Source organism: Varanus komodoensis, unplaced genomic scaffold, assembly GCF_004798865.1.
Source record: "Varanus komodoensis strain SLA01 unplaced genomic scaffold, ASM479886v1 scaffold1, whole genome shotgun sequence".
NCBI lineage: Eukaryota > Metazoa > Chordata > Lepidosauria > Squamata > Varanidae > Varanus > Varanus komodoensis.
The window spans coordinates 16,944,411-16,960,732 of record NW_025335268.1 but is presented as its reverse complement, the minus strand read 5'-3'; the positions used below and the strand labels follow the sequence as shown (position 1 = coordinate 16,960,732).

The 16,322-nt window shown below is 40.7% G+C and overlaps 1 protein-coding gene across 1 annotated transcript; it reads left to right on the top strand.

The window, feature by feature from the left end:
• The first annotated feature begins 204 nt into the window (after positions 1-204).
• POLH (DNA polymerase eta) lies at positions 205-13,484 on the top strand. Its single transcript, XM_044448101.1, has 10 exons — positions 205-537; positions 1,996-2,130; positions 2,786-3,003; positions 3,515-3,684; positions 5,305-5,408; positions 6,033-6,152; positions 9,801-9,924; positions 10,863-10,928; positions 11,685-11,857; positions 12,317-13,484. Exons 1-10 carry the CDS (start codon positions 401-403, stop codon positions 13,188-13,190), a joined length of 2,121 nt encoding a protein of 706 aa, XP_044304036.1. The 5' UTR covers positions 205-400; the 3' UTR covers positions 13,191-13,484.
• Positions 13,485-16,322: the final 2,838 nt, after the last annotated feature.

Here is a 16,322-nt window from a genome sequence, read left to right as displayed (position 1 = left end):
CATGAGAGCCAGTGTGGTGTAATAGCTTGAGTGTTGTACTGAGACTCGGGAGATCTAAGTCCGAGTTCCCACTTTACCATGAAACTCACTTTGGGACAGTGAGGAAATAGCTCTCAGTCAATTCGGCCGACAAATTGCCTCTCTATAAAGACTACATTTCCCAAGAAGCATTGCAGCACACTATGCGCTTTTCTCCCTTCGTCTGAGGAGAGTAGGAAGCTATTGCGTATGCTGGGAAGTGTGTCTTCTCTCTTTGCCCCCACGGTTGACTGGCGCGAAGGCGGGAATTTAGCGGCAGAGGAAGAAGAGTTGTGCCCGTCCGGGCTTCGAGCTGGGGCCTCTCAGATCTCGGCCTCCCGCGTAACCGCCCTTATCGCTTTTTGTCCCTCCGTAGACCGCGATGTCCCTTGGGCGGGAGCGAGTGGTGGCGTTGGCGGACATGGACTGTTTCTACATACAGGTGGAGCAGCGCCTGGATCCCCGTCTGCGTGGAAAGCCGTGCGCCGTGGTGCAGTACAAGACGTGGAAAGGCGGCGGGTATGGAGCCGGGTCTCTCCGGCCTGGTCTGCGAAAGTAGCGGGATGAGGGGGTGGGAGAACAACAAGACTGGCCCTCTAGATGAGTTGGACTCCAACTCCCGCAATCCCCAGCCAGGTGTAGGGTGTTGTAGTCCAACACATGCGGAGGACACCGGGTTGGGGTAAGCAGTGGCAGAATGGGTCATTCTACTGCAGAGTACAACTGAGAAGTGCTGTTTCTAAATGCTTCTTTCTCTCCATCAAAAGTAAGAGAGACCTCCCTAAAACTACCGCCAGCTGGCACATTCAGGAGGAAAAATGTGGGCTTAGCTTGCTCTTGTGCTAATTTTCTAACAGAGTTTCTTATGTTTTAAAATTGTGATGAGTCTTCCTTCAGTTTGAAATAGCACTTTCTGTTTTTGCACCTCATTTTGCTGTTAGACCCACCCTATGAATGCAATAAAATGGTGTGTATTTATTTCGCTGATGCACTTCAGTAGCTCCGTAATTTCAAAAAGTAAATGTTCTCACCAGACCTGCTCTTAGATCATTGCTCTGACTTGTTTTTTGAACCAGTAACCTGCTTGTTTTTATCTCCAGCTCTCAATTCATATTGCTGTTCATCCCTAGCCTAAAATGTATTCTTGTTGTTAGGATTGGGACATTAAATCTAGCATAATGGGATAGGAGTAAAGGAAGATGCCTATATTGAGTCAGATCATGGACCATTTATCCATCTAGCCCAGTATTATAAATAATGACTGGCAGTGGCTCTCCTGAATTTAAAGGATTGAATTTGGCGCTTCCTGTGTGCAAAACAAGCACTTTACCACTGAACTACAGCACCTGCTCCTTTGCAGATCTGCTGCAGCCAAATGATTTTCCCTGCCCTGGTTTGATCCTAGTGTTAAGCTTTTCCCCAAGTAATGGCAATACATGGTCTTCCTGGTGTCCTTTAATATCTCCTCCAAATCTTTTGGGTGAGTTTTTCTCCATAAGGTGGCTAAATAATTATGATGTGGAAAGAAAATTGTCATCTCTCTTTATCTGTGATATTTGTTTTAACATACAGTGATTTTCAAAGAAAGGTAAAGGTTTCCCCTTGACATTAAGTCCAGTCATATCTGACTCTGGGAGGTGGTGCTCATCTCTGAGATTTGCAAAGTCTTTGTTAATTAGTGCTAAATTGAGGGAAAAATCTTGTTTGGACTGGTGTGTGTTTTCACTTGATACAATTTGCACACAACCGTGGCAAATCATGAGTCAATTAAAAATTAGTCTCAGTGTGTGTTGCATGAGCTCCTCTGTCTTTTAATATTCACTCTCCGGTTGTGTTGATTGGGGGGTTGCTATGTGACTTCCACGTCCTGACAGTATAGGTTGAACAATTCATACTTGACTATTAATAAGTGGTAATCCACAGTTTGTCTTTATAAACTTGACCATTATGGCTAATATTTCCCCTTATCTGTCTCAGGATAATTGCTGTAAGCTATGAAGCTCGCACTTTTGGAGTTACCAGGAACATGTGGGCTAATGATGCCAAGAAACTCTGCCCAGATTTGCTGCTCGCTCGAGTGCCGGAGGCCCATGGCAAAGCAGACCTCACCAAGTAAGCTTGGGATTGACAAGTCACTACAACAGCTTTTCCTCGGTAGTAATGATGATTGTATTTTGTCTTAGGTGATTGAGAAGTTCTTTGGAATTAATTTTTTATTGCATTTCTATACCACTCCCATAGTCCACAGGCTTCTCTGGGCAATTTAAATAATGGTGATTTACAAGAAAATAACATAAAACAATAGGACATTAATTATATAAACAACATCTATGAATAAGACATAACAATAAAACACTTTAGTAAAACAATAAAACACATCATAAGCCTCATACCTGAACAGCACTGAATGGGCACCAAATAAGAGTACTATTGATAAATTCTTGGAGTTCAGTCTTTTTGACAAATTTTAGGGAATCCCCCCTCCCCCATTTTTCCTAACTTGGATACAGCATTTTGTTCTTCTGGAAGCAATCATTCTAGGATTAAAATGTACAGTTCTGTGTACTTTTTCTTATATTGAACAGAGTCTGCTTCAATCTTATCCAAGTATATATGCAGTGGGTGAGATACTCCTGCTAACAGCATGGACTCAAAAACCCTCCTACTGTTAATTTAGTGCTTTTGGCAGTTGGTTAACCAACTATTCCAGATTGCTTTAATATTGCCATTACGTCTTCTTTATCATTGTTTGGCCCTTCTTATGCAGGTACCGAGAAGCCAGCATGGAGGTGATGGAGGTGATGTCGCGCTTTGCTGTGATCGAGCGAGCTAGCATTGATGAGGCCTACATGGACTTAACTAGTGCTGTGAAGGAAAGGCTTAAAAAGATGAAGAGGCAGCCTGTTGAAGCGGAGCAGTTGCCAACTACTTACATCCAAGGATTGCCAGATGGTCTTGCAGGAGAAGAGAATATGGATAACAAAGGTGCAGCTTAGTTCCTAACATGCTACTTCACTGCTCAGCTTTGTTTTTCCTTATTCTTAGCTTTGCTTGGAATAAATTCTTTATAGGTGGGTATCAGTTTGCAATGTTTGTGCTTACTGGAATGCACAGTGCAGGTTTTTGAAAAGAATTCACAAATCCCAGATAGGTTTTTCTCAGTGTGTGTAAAGGATAGCACTGTATTGACTGGAAACATTTACACTGAGAAATATGGAACCATTTTAATTCTCCTACCCTCAGGACTTTCATTGTTCGCCATGCAGGTTCTATGAAAGTATTTGTTTATATGCTAAGATACTGCATTTGAAATTCAGAAAAAAGCATTGGCTTATTTGATCAACAATACAGCTATGTTTTCTGGTTTCTTTCTGTTTTCATCATTTGTAGATTCTTTATTGCATCATGTGTGTTTTGTAGCTCTCCTGTCCTGTCACTTTCATGAAAGTTGCTGCTCCAAAAAGATGTTCTTGAGTTGCTATGTTTTTCTTTTTAGAAGAGTTGCGGAAGCTTGGTTTGCACCAGTGGCTTGAAACATTACCTTCTGAAGATCCCAGTAGTCCAGAACTGCAGCTAACAATAGGGGCAGTCATTATGGAAGAAATGAGGGTAACTGTGGAATCTGTCACTGGATTTAGGTGTTCTGTTGGCATTTCTCACAACAAGGTATGTATAAGCTGCGCTTGTGTTTTGGTTTGAGTTTAGGATTACTGAAGATATGAAATTCTTGGTCTGTGTTTCATGGATGTTTGGGCCAAATGGGTTACTTCCATGCATGTCTTAGGAAACAAAAGGAAGAATGAGGGTAGGGTGAGATTTATTTATAGGAATGTGGTGATTTTTTTTGTGGAATTTTTTTTATCAACAACTAGTCTTAAGAAAGTAAGATAGAAGGTGTGAAAATGACTTAGTTTGTAAGTAAAGATAAACAAGTGCTACTGCTGATCCTTTGGAAGATTAGGGGAGAGGTCAAGTAAGATGAAGATGATCTTGACTTATGATTTTAGGCATTTCTGACTATTTGTGCAATATTTAGATGATAGCTAGTGGCACAGTTGACAGCCAGGATATTGACCATGTGAGAGTAAAAAATGTTGCAGCCTGGATCTTCCAAATAGACCAGATTTAGACAGTTCACACTCAGCAAATCTACTCTTGTATAATCCAAACTTGGCAGGTTCACATAATAGCCTCAGTGGGTTTTGCAGGTTCAAAATGGCAGCCACACATGCCCTGCACCACAGCAACAGAGGCTGTTTCATTATTTAACCTATAGTGAGGCTGTAGCTGGGGCATATGTAGTTGTCATTTTGAACATGCAACACCAACTCAGGTGTTGACATGTCATGTGAATCTGGCATGTGTGGATTATGCAGGCTGCAGTATTTCCTAATTGCAAGTGTTAGATATCCTGGTTATCAACAAGATGTTATAACTTAAATAGTACTAATTACAGAAACAGTCTTGGCATAGTTCTTAAGTAACATGATGGGCTGTCATTTCATGCTGTCAGCCCAATAATTGTTTTTCTGCAGAAAGCTAAACTACAGACTCTATAGAAATTGGAGGTACTGCTTGTTATACCTGATACACCTCTGACTTTGTGTCCCAGTTATAAACCAAATTGTACTTGTTTGTTTTTAGCTGGAGGACTTGTAATAAAATCAAATATTTTACTGTAATGAGAATGAAAGAGCAATAGAATATAAAAAGAAATCCCCATGTGGAGCACTGTTCATAATATAACACTTGCTTTTAATTAAGAGAGTCTGTGGAATACAACTCTTCTTTTGAGTAGAACAGTTAAAACAGGTGCGTTGAACGTCAGGTCTGCATAAGAAACCTGGCAGTGGCTCCTTTCCCTAGCCCCCAATCATTAGAGGAATTCTTGGCTTTTGTGCAGTTCTCCCAACCCCCACTTTTGTCTTTGGCCCCAGCTACCACTGGAATGCAGCCCATGAGAACTGAAAGAGGGTCAACACCCATGACATGAAACATCTCCCTCACTCTCTCATGTTTTAGCACTATCAACTCAGACTTGCTCTGTCTAGTTTAATATAATTAGAAGAATTTCTTAGAATACTGAGAATGGTTTATAAATGAAAATAATCATTGTCTTTAACTTTGGAAACAGGATCTACAAAATATTTGCAGTTTTGGCAAAATCCTACGTGCTCTATGTTCTGATTTTTCTCTTAGATTATAAACTGATAAACCAGATAGGTGTAGGGAAAAATATATAACTTGAAAGCAAGTCTCCTAAACTAAATCCTTTCTTTATTCTAGGTATTAGCAAAACTAGCCTGTGGCCTCAACAAGCCTAATCGTCAGACTCTTGTGTCACATGCTTCCATTGCACAGCTCTTTAACAAGATGCCGATCAGTCACATGTATGTACATCAGGGAGCAGCTTCTGTAAACACACCTGCATGAATTCCAGAGCTACATTTTTCTTTTGCATCTTACTGCTTGAAAGTATTTGGATATCTTCTGTTTGTGTTGTAAGCCAAGTGATAGTAATCAAGCTGGAGATTGAAGAATCTTGGCAACAGACATCAGCAGGGCTGGAAAAATCCTTAGCTGTCAGAACCAAGACTTTGGGCAGCCAAAGTAATTTCTTTAGCCCTCCTCACTTTATTTAAAACTTTTATATGCTGTCCCTTATACAATGGCATCTCAGGACAGCTTACAACAGAAATTGACACAATTTCTATCGTCTCCTCTCCTTTCCCCTCCTCTTTCTGGCAATACTTGCTTCAGATTTTAGGCATTGAGTTGCCATTCAAACCTAGTTGCCAAAAAAAAAAAAAAAAAAGAATTCTACAGAATGTGTGATGCCGATACCTTTTTATCTATAGATTTCCAATTATAATCTTTGTATGTTCATACTAGTAAACATTTGTTAAGTACTTGTCTCATGGAACCAAATTTTACATCTCTTTTTCTCATCTGTATAGCTTTGATAAATTGGACCTGCTATATAAAAACTACTCCCTTTTCCATTTCTCCTGTAGTCGTAACCTTGGAGGGAAGCTTGGTGCCTCTGTCACTGAACTTCTAGGAGTGGAATATGTGGGGCAGCTGATCCAGTTCAGTGAATCACAGCTTCAAGCACACTTTGGAGAGAAGAATGGGTAAATGACATATTTGAGTTTTAACCTGTCTATAGACTTAGGTTCCTTCTGTGTTTGCTTATGCTTGAGAAGTCTGCTTGGGCTAGAATTTTTCTTGAACTCTCACAGTCGCATTTCTACTGAGGAGAAAATCAGAAGTCATGAAATCACAATGTCTGCCATAGATATGTGAATGCCTCAGGGAGAAAACTCTGGAAAAAATCTGATTTTTTCCCTCTTCATTCTCTACCATAAACCATAGAACATTTGACATGAGACCATCTTTAGTATTATAGATACATTCTTGTATTCATGCCCAAAGTTGTTAGTGTGTTGTAGTGGTTAAGAGTGTTGGGCTAGGACTTGAAGGCCTGGGTTCTAATCCCCATTCAACCATGAAACTCACTGGGTGTCTTTGGGCCAGTCACTGACTCCCAGCTTCATAGGTTGCTTTGAGGATAAAATGGAAAGGAGGAGAACTTTGTGAGCTGCTTTGGGTTCCTTGCAAGAGGAACAAGGGTAGGGTATAAATGTCACATAATGATAATGATGATGGGCTATTCAGATTTGCTGCTATTCTCTGTTATTCTGTTTAAAGGATACTTTTTTCTGTTGACAACAAAATGTGAGGTTTCTGTTGTCAGTTATTTTTTCTTACTTCCAAGATGGCAAAAACTAAGAGGCATATGCCTGGGAAACATAGGAGGCACCAGCTTGTTGCTCACTCATGCTCTCTTTATTTATTTATTTATTTATTTATAACATTTTTATGCCGCATCCATAGCAGAAGCCTCGGGGCGGCTTACAAAGAGAATAAATAAACATAGAATAACATTAAAAATTCAGAGTATCTCGACCGCAATTTAAAAAACAATAAAAACAACCAATTAACAGTTAAAATACCATTTAAATAAAAAGGTCTTGGCCTGGTGCTGAAAAACAAATAAAGACAGTGCCAGGTGGACCTCTCTGGGGAGCGCATTCCATAGGTGGGACGCCACTGCAGAGAAGGCCCTCCTCTGGGTACTCATCCTCCTAATATCCTTCACAGAGGGCTCCTGGAGAAGAGCCTCATCCGCCAATCTCAGGGGGCGGGAGGGCAAATATGGACGTAAGCGCTCCTTTAGATAACCAGGTCCCAAGCCGTTGAGGGCTTTATAGGCGATAACCAACAGCTTGAATTGGGCTCGGACTTCAATGGGGAGCCAGTGAAGCTGACAGAGGACTGGGGTCATACGAGAACAATGCCCAGTCCCTGTCAGCAACCAGTTGAAGTATCCGGTCCGTCTTCAATGGCAGCCCCACGTAGAGCGCGTTACAGAAACCTAATTGGGAAGTTACTGATGCATGTGTCACAGTCACCAGGCAGTCGTTCTCCAGGTAGGGACGCAGCTGATGGATCAGCCAAAGCTGAAGGAAGGCACTCCTCGCCACCACTGTTACTTGAGCTACTCTTGAGTGCGCACTCTCTCTCATACTGCACATATTCACAGGTTTGTACAAAATTAAGGTATTTAGTTTTGAGGCTGCAGGTCTTTCTGTGTATACTACTCAGAGTAGAGTGACATTTTATGCCATAATTAATATCTTTATTTTTAAATGCCACACAACTATACTTCAGTAACATTTTTACTATAAAACTGTTTCCATTTAGTCCCTTATGGCAGGAAACTAATTAATTGAACTTATTTACTTCTAACTTTTTCAGCTGGTGCAGCAAATAAAGAGTGTGAGGATTTTCCTTCCAGGATGGAAAAGACCACCTTTGGCTTTCTAGTCTGAGAATGGCCATCTAGTAAGACAGTTTGTTGCTTTCATAGACTCATGAAATCATAGACTCATAGAATAGTTAGAAGGGACTGATTAGGTGATGGTTGTAAATCTCCCAGAGAGCTTCAGCTATGGGACAATACAGAGATGAGATAATGATAATGTTCATAATAATAAGAATCAGGGCCACCCTCTGCTCAAGGCAGGATGTTAAGTTAAAGCATCCCACTCAGATGTCTGTCCAGTTGCATCTTGAATGTCTCCAGTGTGAGAGTCCCCACAACCTTCCTAGGTAATTGATTCCATTTTGTATTTCTCAATGTCCAGACAGAATCTGGCTTCCTGTAACTTGAGCCCATTATTCTGTGTCCTGCATTCTGGGATGACTCAGAAGAAATTCAGGCCTTCCTCTGTGTGACAGCCTTTCTAGTACTGGAAGGGTCCTTTGGTATCTACCCTTAGTTTTCTCTTCTCAAGGCTAAGCATGCACCTTTTTTCATTCTCTTTCCATAGGGCTAATCAGGATATTGTGGAGCACTGTATCAAAAACTCTGCGGAAATCAAAATGTATTACATCCCCACAGTTCACCAGGGAGGTTACCTGATCAAAACAAGAGAGATCAATTAGTCTGACAGAATTTGATAAGTCCATCTTGGGTTCTAGTCATCACAACATTGTTTCAAGGTTCTTGTAGATTGAGTGCTTTAGGAGCTGCTTTGGAATTTTTCCAGGAAGGGATATTGGGCTGACTGGTCTGTAGTGCCTGGTGTCCTCCTTTTTCCCTCCTTTTTGAAGACAGACAGCATTAGTCCTCCTTCCAGTCATCTGTGGAGAGCCAGTGTGGCATAGTAGTTGGAATGTTGGACTGGGGAATTATGTGTTCCTTGACCATTTGCCTTTTGATCTCAAATTGTAATCCTGCCCTTCAGATTGTACTTCACTCTTGTCAGGGAGGATGTAGACCCTGTTTTGGGAGAAGACAGAGCCACAACAGGAATTGAGTACTTCCTCATTTGTTATCTGAGAGCCTTATGGCTAATGGGGCAGGATAAAAATTAATAAATAAATTTTCCCATTCTCATTGAGTAAATGAACCACCAATTCTTTATTCTTTTTTTACTTTATATGTGAAGTAGACTTTTTTTGGTAATTTTCAGCATCCCTCACTAACATTGCGTCATTCTCACCTTTCTGCCATCATCCCTGCAAGTCTGTGCTACCTTCTTGTATTCTTCCTTTGTAACCTGGCCTTTCTTCCACCTCCTATGCGTGTCCTTTTTGTTTTAAGGACATCCCTAAGCTTTTTGTTATTTTTCTGTTCTCTACATTTTTTCCCTGTTGGAATTGTTTGTAGTTGCGCCTTTAACAATTCTTTTAAGAACTCCCACCTTTTTGGATTTTTCTTGTTAGAGTTGCCCATCATGGCAACTTAATAGCCATTGTTCTGAGTTTATTAAAATTGGCTTTCCTAAAACCAGGGTTACACACTTGGCTACACTTGGCTTTTGCTTTCTTTAGAATCAACAATTCAAGTGATCTGGTCACTTTTATCCAGAGTTCCTTCCTATAATCTTCCTGAGACTGTTTAGGGTTTAGCTGTGCATTCATGCTTTGTAGACTACAGTCTTTCTTAATTGCTACTCAGTGTGGTTTGTACAGCAGTACCCTTTCAAGTATGATATTATTAGGAATCTATAACTGATAGAGCGGTTTATGAAGGGAACTCTTGCTTTTCCTTGAATGCAAACACTTTAACATCTAACTCTCTGACTTATTCCTGTTCTAAAATATTTCATAAGCAGCTGCCAAATATTTTGGATTTTTCTAAGTAAATAATTTAGAAGCCCCAAGGTTAAGAACATTTATTGAATGAACTCAGGTTTCCATATGATTTTCAGGTCCTGGTTGTATGACTTGTGCAGAGGGATTGATCATGAGCCTGTGAAACCTAGACAATTGCCAAAGTCCATTGGCTGCAGTAAACATTTCCTTGGCAAAGCAGCTTTGGTAACTCAGAATCAGGTGAGAAGTTGCATAAAGAACAGAACTAATTCTGTTCTGAAGACAGGAGTAATAGAAAAGGTGGGAAATGCTGTGTATATTGTTTCCTTTCTCTGGTTTAAACCTGCTAAGGTCATTGTCTTGCTGTGTTAAATTTCCTCTGAAATGCTCAGTAAAGAGATTGTTGGATAACTGCATTGGAAAGTACCTTCAATAGACAGGGAGTAACTTATCACTTACTACTTGCTTGCCCTCTTTCATCCTATTTATCTGTTTGCCCACTGACAAATGCATTTTTCTGGGCAGATCACAAATAGTTGAAAGAATTATACCAATTCATATACCTAAACAATAAAACACCGTGTAAAACAACAAACTGCCTAGAACTAAATATATACCAAGCCTCTCCAGAATTCAGTTTGCAGCTGGCTGTCAAACTTCATTCAGTGCTTGTCCCTCATTAAAGAAGCAAGCCAGGTGTAGAAGTCCTGTGAGTATTCGAGGATCCCCCCAGTTGCACATTCAGGAACATTCCCTGCCACCTGGTGGCCATCCCTCTTCTCTGCTCACTGGTGGGGACAAGGAAGAACAGCATTGCTTGCTCAGTGGGCTTGGTTCCTGGCAAGTACCCCATGAATCCTGGGCATGCTTTCCAGGAAATCAGACTCTGGTGGGCCAGTCTGGAAAGCTGAAATTCAGCAGATTTTCCATCTTTTTGGCATTTAACAAAATATACTGTCCTTCGGAGATTTCGTAAGTCTATTTTGTAGCTTGTCTATGAAATATAATTGTTCCATAACAATGTTGATGACTGAGGGAACTGAAAGGTTTTCTGGTTAGTGTTGGCTTCCATATGATTGTAAAGTCCCATGAATGATCCTTCCATGTTTTTGTTTTATAGTAGTAGCATACTGAGCAGTTTCCTAGAAGAATAAATTCTGCACTAATAATATTTGTAGGTGCAACATTGGCTTTTGCAGCTGGCCTTGGACCTGGAGGAGAGACTGAACAAGGACAGAGACCAAGTGAGTAGTGGGAGGCCTTCCTTTTCCTTGAGAACTCTGATTTGGAGGAGAAGTGTGTATGACTTGGAATGAAAGGTATGCAGCAGTCTCCACTGCTATGTTCTTTGCTTTCCCCTCCAGCTCTCTTATATGTGACATGGTTATGATCTGAAATACATAAATATCTCCAGCAAATTCAGAAATTGAAAGGAAGTGGACCAAGGCTACAATCCTGTGCAGGTTTAGACAAAAAAGTCTTACAGCTCCTAGCTGCCAGTTGTATTTTTTTTGTCTAAACTTTCATAGAATTGTGCCTTAATCTTATGTAACAATGGAGTAGATTCCTGGAGCTGTTCATACTACTCATGCTTGGCTCTGCATAGTCCTCCTAGGGAGCTTTATGGATTACTTTTTCACCTGGCTCAAGTGTTCTGGAGCTTGAGTCCAACAGCTGGAAGCAATGGATTCCTTATTTCTTCTTGAGAACATGCTTTGTGACAAGAAACTAGTTTAGAACATGGGCAGGGCCCTCTCTGTGCAAGCTGTTAAAATTTCTTTGCAGTGTGAACAGCTCAGTCACTTTGCTTTTGGTGAAAGTTGGGAGAATTCCTTAATTTCTCTACATTTTTTAAAAGTAGACTGAGGTGAAGATCTGTTGTGTTACAGAATGGATTGGAACAAATAGATTAATCCAGCCTGATAATTGCTGCCCTGTACAAATTAATCTCTTGATGTCTCAGTTACAGCTTCACAGGATTTCTGTTTTTCTTCCAACAGAACAATCGGATAGCGAAGCAGCTGTATATTGGGATCCGTATGCAGGGTGATAAACAGAAGAGTGGCATCTCCCGCTGCTGTGCCTTAGCCCACTATGATGCCCATAAAATCAGCAGAGATGCCTTTGCAGTAATCCAGAATTGCAGTACAGCAGGAGGCCAGCAGGCTGCATGGTGAGGACATTTCTTCCTGAATTCTAGGATATGCTATTGCAGAGGTGAAAGATAGTGTCTTCCCAGCAAGAGCAGAGATCAAAGGAGGTGGATGGCCCGTGTACGCAAGGCAGAAGTTGTTGTATCATTTGAAAAAGGCTATTAGAACTGAAATAAGGGTGTTGTGCTGCCCCTCCTCCCCCAGCAACCAAAACAGAAGAGAGGGTAGTAAACAAGATGTTTGTAACTGATAGTATAGTGTGAAAAGAACTCTTGTAATAGAGGCTGGGGAAGAATAAAGTCAGTGGGGTCTAGCTATCAAACAGGATCTAGTGTGAATAGTTGCCTCATAGTATATAGTTAAATTTGAGCTAATGCTTAAAAAAGGAAAGTATCCTTTGTCTTTAAAGGCAAAATCTCTATTCAATGTTTAAAAGTATTTTTTCCTCTTGAACTGTTTGCTAACTTGTCTGTTTATAGGTCTCCTGTCACTCTTCTCCAGCTCTCAGCAACCAAGTTTGTAGAGGCTCATACAGCATCTTCTGTGAACCTTACTGCCTTCCTGACTAGTGACAGCCAGTGTACCCAGGCCACTAGCACCTGTGCAGTCAGCCAGAATATCAGGTCCCTTGGAAGTCCAAAAAAGGAGGCCAGCAAGAAGACAGTGAATGCTATTCAGAAGTTATTTCAGAGGGTAGTGGAAAAGAAGCATGCCCAGGCTAGAGCAAGATCCTCTCTTCCTGAGATAACCAATGAAAAGACAGTAGCATCAGCGCTAGAGCTTGCTGTGTGTCCTGGAAAAGGACAGCTCCAGATCAGCAGCCAGATTTTAAAAGATGCTCTGGAACAAAGTACCAATAATTACAACCCAAACTCTATGCAGAAGCAGCTGTCTATAGAACAATCTATATCAAGCTCCAAAACAGAGCTGCTGGATACCCCTTTGACTAGTAGTGATTACACAGCACCTTTAGAAATGGAAAAACCTACATTCTCTTTAGAGCTCCCTGCTCAGTCAAAAGAGGAACAAATGCAATCCACTACTGGACTTCTGCAGGAAGGAGCCGGTAATTGGATTTCTCCCTCCTGTACAGATGACTGGATGTTGTGTGAAAAATGTAACCAACAAGTGTTGGCATGGGAGTTCGCAGAACATTTAGACTATCACTTTGCTGTGGAGCTGCAGAATTCTTTGTCAAGATCCAGTCCTTTAAGTCCATCTGTACTAGTTGGCAGTCCTCCAAATAAAAAGGGCAAAGGCAAATGCAGGACACATGCAACTACTGGTGCCAAACGGCCAAGGCAAGACTCAAACAGGACTTTGGATTCTTTTTTCAAGAGAGTACCTCCTTAGGTTGCAGTTCACCTGAGTAGCTGAAAAATTTATCTAAGAGAAAATTGCAGCTTTTTAAACTAACTGTTTGCAGTAAAATTGTTTGCAGTTATTCTTAAGAGGAACTATTCTGGTGCAGGGGACAGAGGAGATGTTTTTTACAGCTCATTTTGTTACTTCAATTGCAACTTAATATGACAGAGATGTAGTGTGAAGATGCCACTCAACTGATGGGAAATGGAGTCTAGCATTATCTGAAGGATCATTGTTTCCCATCTCAGCATCACTACTTTGGTTATAAAGCAAGCATTCTAATTTAGTGTCTTTTCCTTGTTTTTGTGTGACCCACTCCTTGCTAGCAATCAGCCAGTACGGTTTGAGAATAATTGTGTAGTTGTGCACAGAGGCTTTTCAACCTCTTACTACCAATATGCATAACTGAACATAAGCTTCCTTACATAGAATCGGTCTATCCAGTGTATACTTGTCTGAGCTTGTAGGGAAGTGCAGGCAAGCAATTTCCCCCCAGTCTGCCCCATACAACTGAAGATAACAGTGACTCAGGGGTTGGGGGATATTTGGAATTTGGAAATTTGAGGTGTTCACTTGATAGCTGCCACAGAGCAGAGTGGGGACTTGCCCGTTCATACAATGGCTTGCCATGGTGAACGTGTCCAGTCACAAAACACTCCCTAGAAGGCAGCCTGGTAAGACTTGCATTTGGTTCAAACATGCTCAGATTAGTGTGGATGAAGTAACCCATCTTTTTCACACATGACCACCTTTTTTTCAGTATATAAGCCCCATGCTTGGGGCTGCAATGTATCATGCAAATTGGTTTACTATTATTATGATTATTCAAGAATTTAGAAACTATGTAATCCTGCTACTAACGGAGGGTTATTTAATCACTCATATAACACACAATGGTCAGACTCACTTTACTACAAAGCAACTTTAGTTAATTTTAATTGCCTGAAAGGTACCCGCTGTTGAAACAGATGTTGCACTTTACAGTTGTGGTTATACAACAGAAATAGTCCCATACTTAGGTATAACAGACAGGTATGGATCACTTTCAATGGAAATTATCGGAAAATAATTGTATAGTACTGTTTTTGCCTTGTAACAAAGCAAACTCAGTAACTGTAGAAAATTCTGGTAGATTTGAAGCCCCTGGACAGAAATTGAAGCCTTTCGGGCAGTAGAATTCAAATCTCTTGTAATTGACCACAATAGACAGGCTGAACAAAGGCTTCATCCCACTAGAGGAGTTAGAATAAAGAAACGTAATAGCCAGGGTTTTTTTTTGGGATGTTATGAAAGTGGCAAAGAAGTCAAGAGCAATGTCTTCAGGAGGCTAGGATAGTCTCCCTACGGTGGTCTCCTAGCCTTGCGACCCAAGGCAGAATGGTCAAGGCTCAGACAACAGCCTAAGGGGCATCCACTCTTCAGGAATAATCACATCAACAAAAAATAATGGATCTCATTAATGGTGATGAGGGCTGATGATCTGAAAGGCAGCTACTGGGCAGCAGTGGTAATTGAGGGCAACATTGTTGGAGGATCCTTAAAGAACAATGGCAGTGATGTCCAAACTAACTCTGGTTAGTACTGTGTGGAAGAAGACAATCGTAAACCAATGGAGTAAGGCATTTTTATGTTTACTTACCTTGAAAATGAAGAATCAAATATTGTAGGAAAATTTGGCCTGGGGGTAAGAAATGAAGCAGGAGAATAACTTGTAGAATTTTGTGAAGCCAACAACCTATTTATTGCAAACACGTTCTTCAAGCAACTGCTCAGATGACTGTATACACGGACTTCACCAGATGGCCAATACAAAATCAACTACATTATGTAACTGGAAGGAGAAGATAGAGACGCTGTATTCTTGCTGCTAAAACAAGGCCAGGAGCAGACTGCAGTAGTGACCATCAACTCTCAATTTCAAAAATCAGTCAAGCTAAAAAAGGAATAAAGCTCCCAGAGTAGATCGCATTCCTATAAAGCTGTTCCAAACTTCAGAGGCTGAATTGGTTGAGATCCTAGCAAAAATATGTTGTCAAATATGGAAAAGAAAACAGTGGTCCACAGACTGGACACAATCAATATACATTCCAATCCCAAAGGAATGAGAGGCAAAAGAATTCAGCAATGTTAGGACTATTGCCTTAAGCTCCCATGGAACCAAAGAGATGCTCAAAGTGTTGCAACAAAAAATAGTACTCGGTATTGAGCAAAAGATGCTGGATGCCCAGATTGGATTCTGAAAAGGCACTAGAGGTCATATTGCAAATACATGTCAACTACTGGAGCCCAATCAAAAAATTCAGAAAAAGATCAGTGGTTCCCAAACTGTGTTCCATGGAATCCTAGGGTTTGCAAAAGCCTCATAAGGGATCCGTGGAAAATCTCTCAAATCAAATTTAAAACAGACTTTAAAATGAAACCACCTGAGGCCAACTATTTGATTGTCAACTGGCATCCTAGCAGCAAACAAGGAAATGCACAATGTCATTTGGTTTCTAAGACTCTATTGCATAGTGTTGGGAATAACTGGAAGAATTCATTTGGGATATTACCATATTATCATGGTAAATATTTATTCATAAATATTTTATTTCCAAACCTACAATGTTATGAAAAGTACTCAGGCAATAGGAGCAAATGAAAGAAGGAAGAACGTTGTGGATTCAGAATGCTTAGTAAAAATCAGGGCTAGTGTTCCATGGGGAAAAATGGCTTCAGAAAGGTTCCATGACTGAAAGGATTTAGGAACCGCTAGTTTAGACTACAGTAAAGCCTTTGACTGTGTGAATCATGAGAATCTACAAATAGTCATGAAAGAAATGGGTGTGCCTCAGCACTTATTGTCCTCATGTATAACCCATGTCATGAACAAAAAGCTACAGTTGGAATAGAACATGGGAGAAACAGAATGGTTTCTCACAAAGTTGTCAAACAAGGATCTGCGTTTTTTCCCTATCTGTTCAGTCTGCACAAAGAACATAGTGTAAGGAAAGATGGATTAGAATCAGAGAAAGGAGTGAAAATTGGTGGAAGAAACATCACTACTTTTAGAGATGCAGCTGATACCATCTTACTGACCAAAAGCAGCAATGACTCAAAATGACACCTGATGAAAATGAA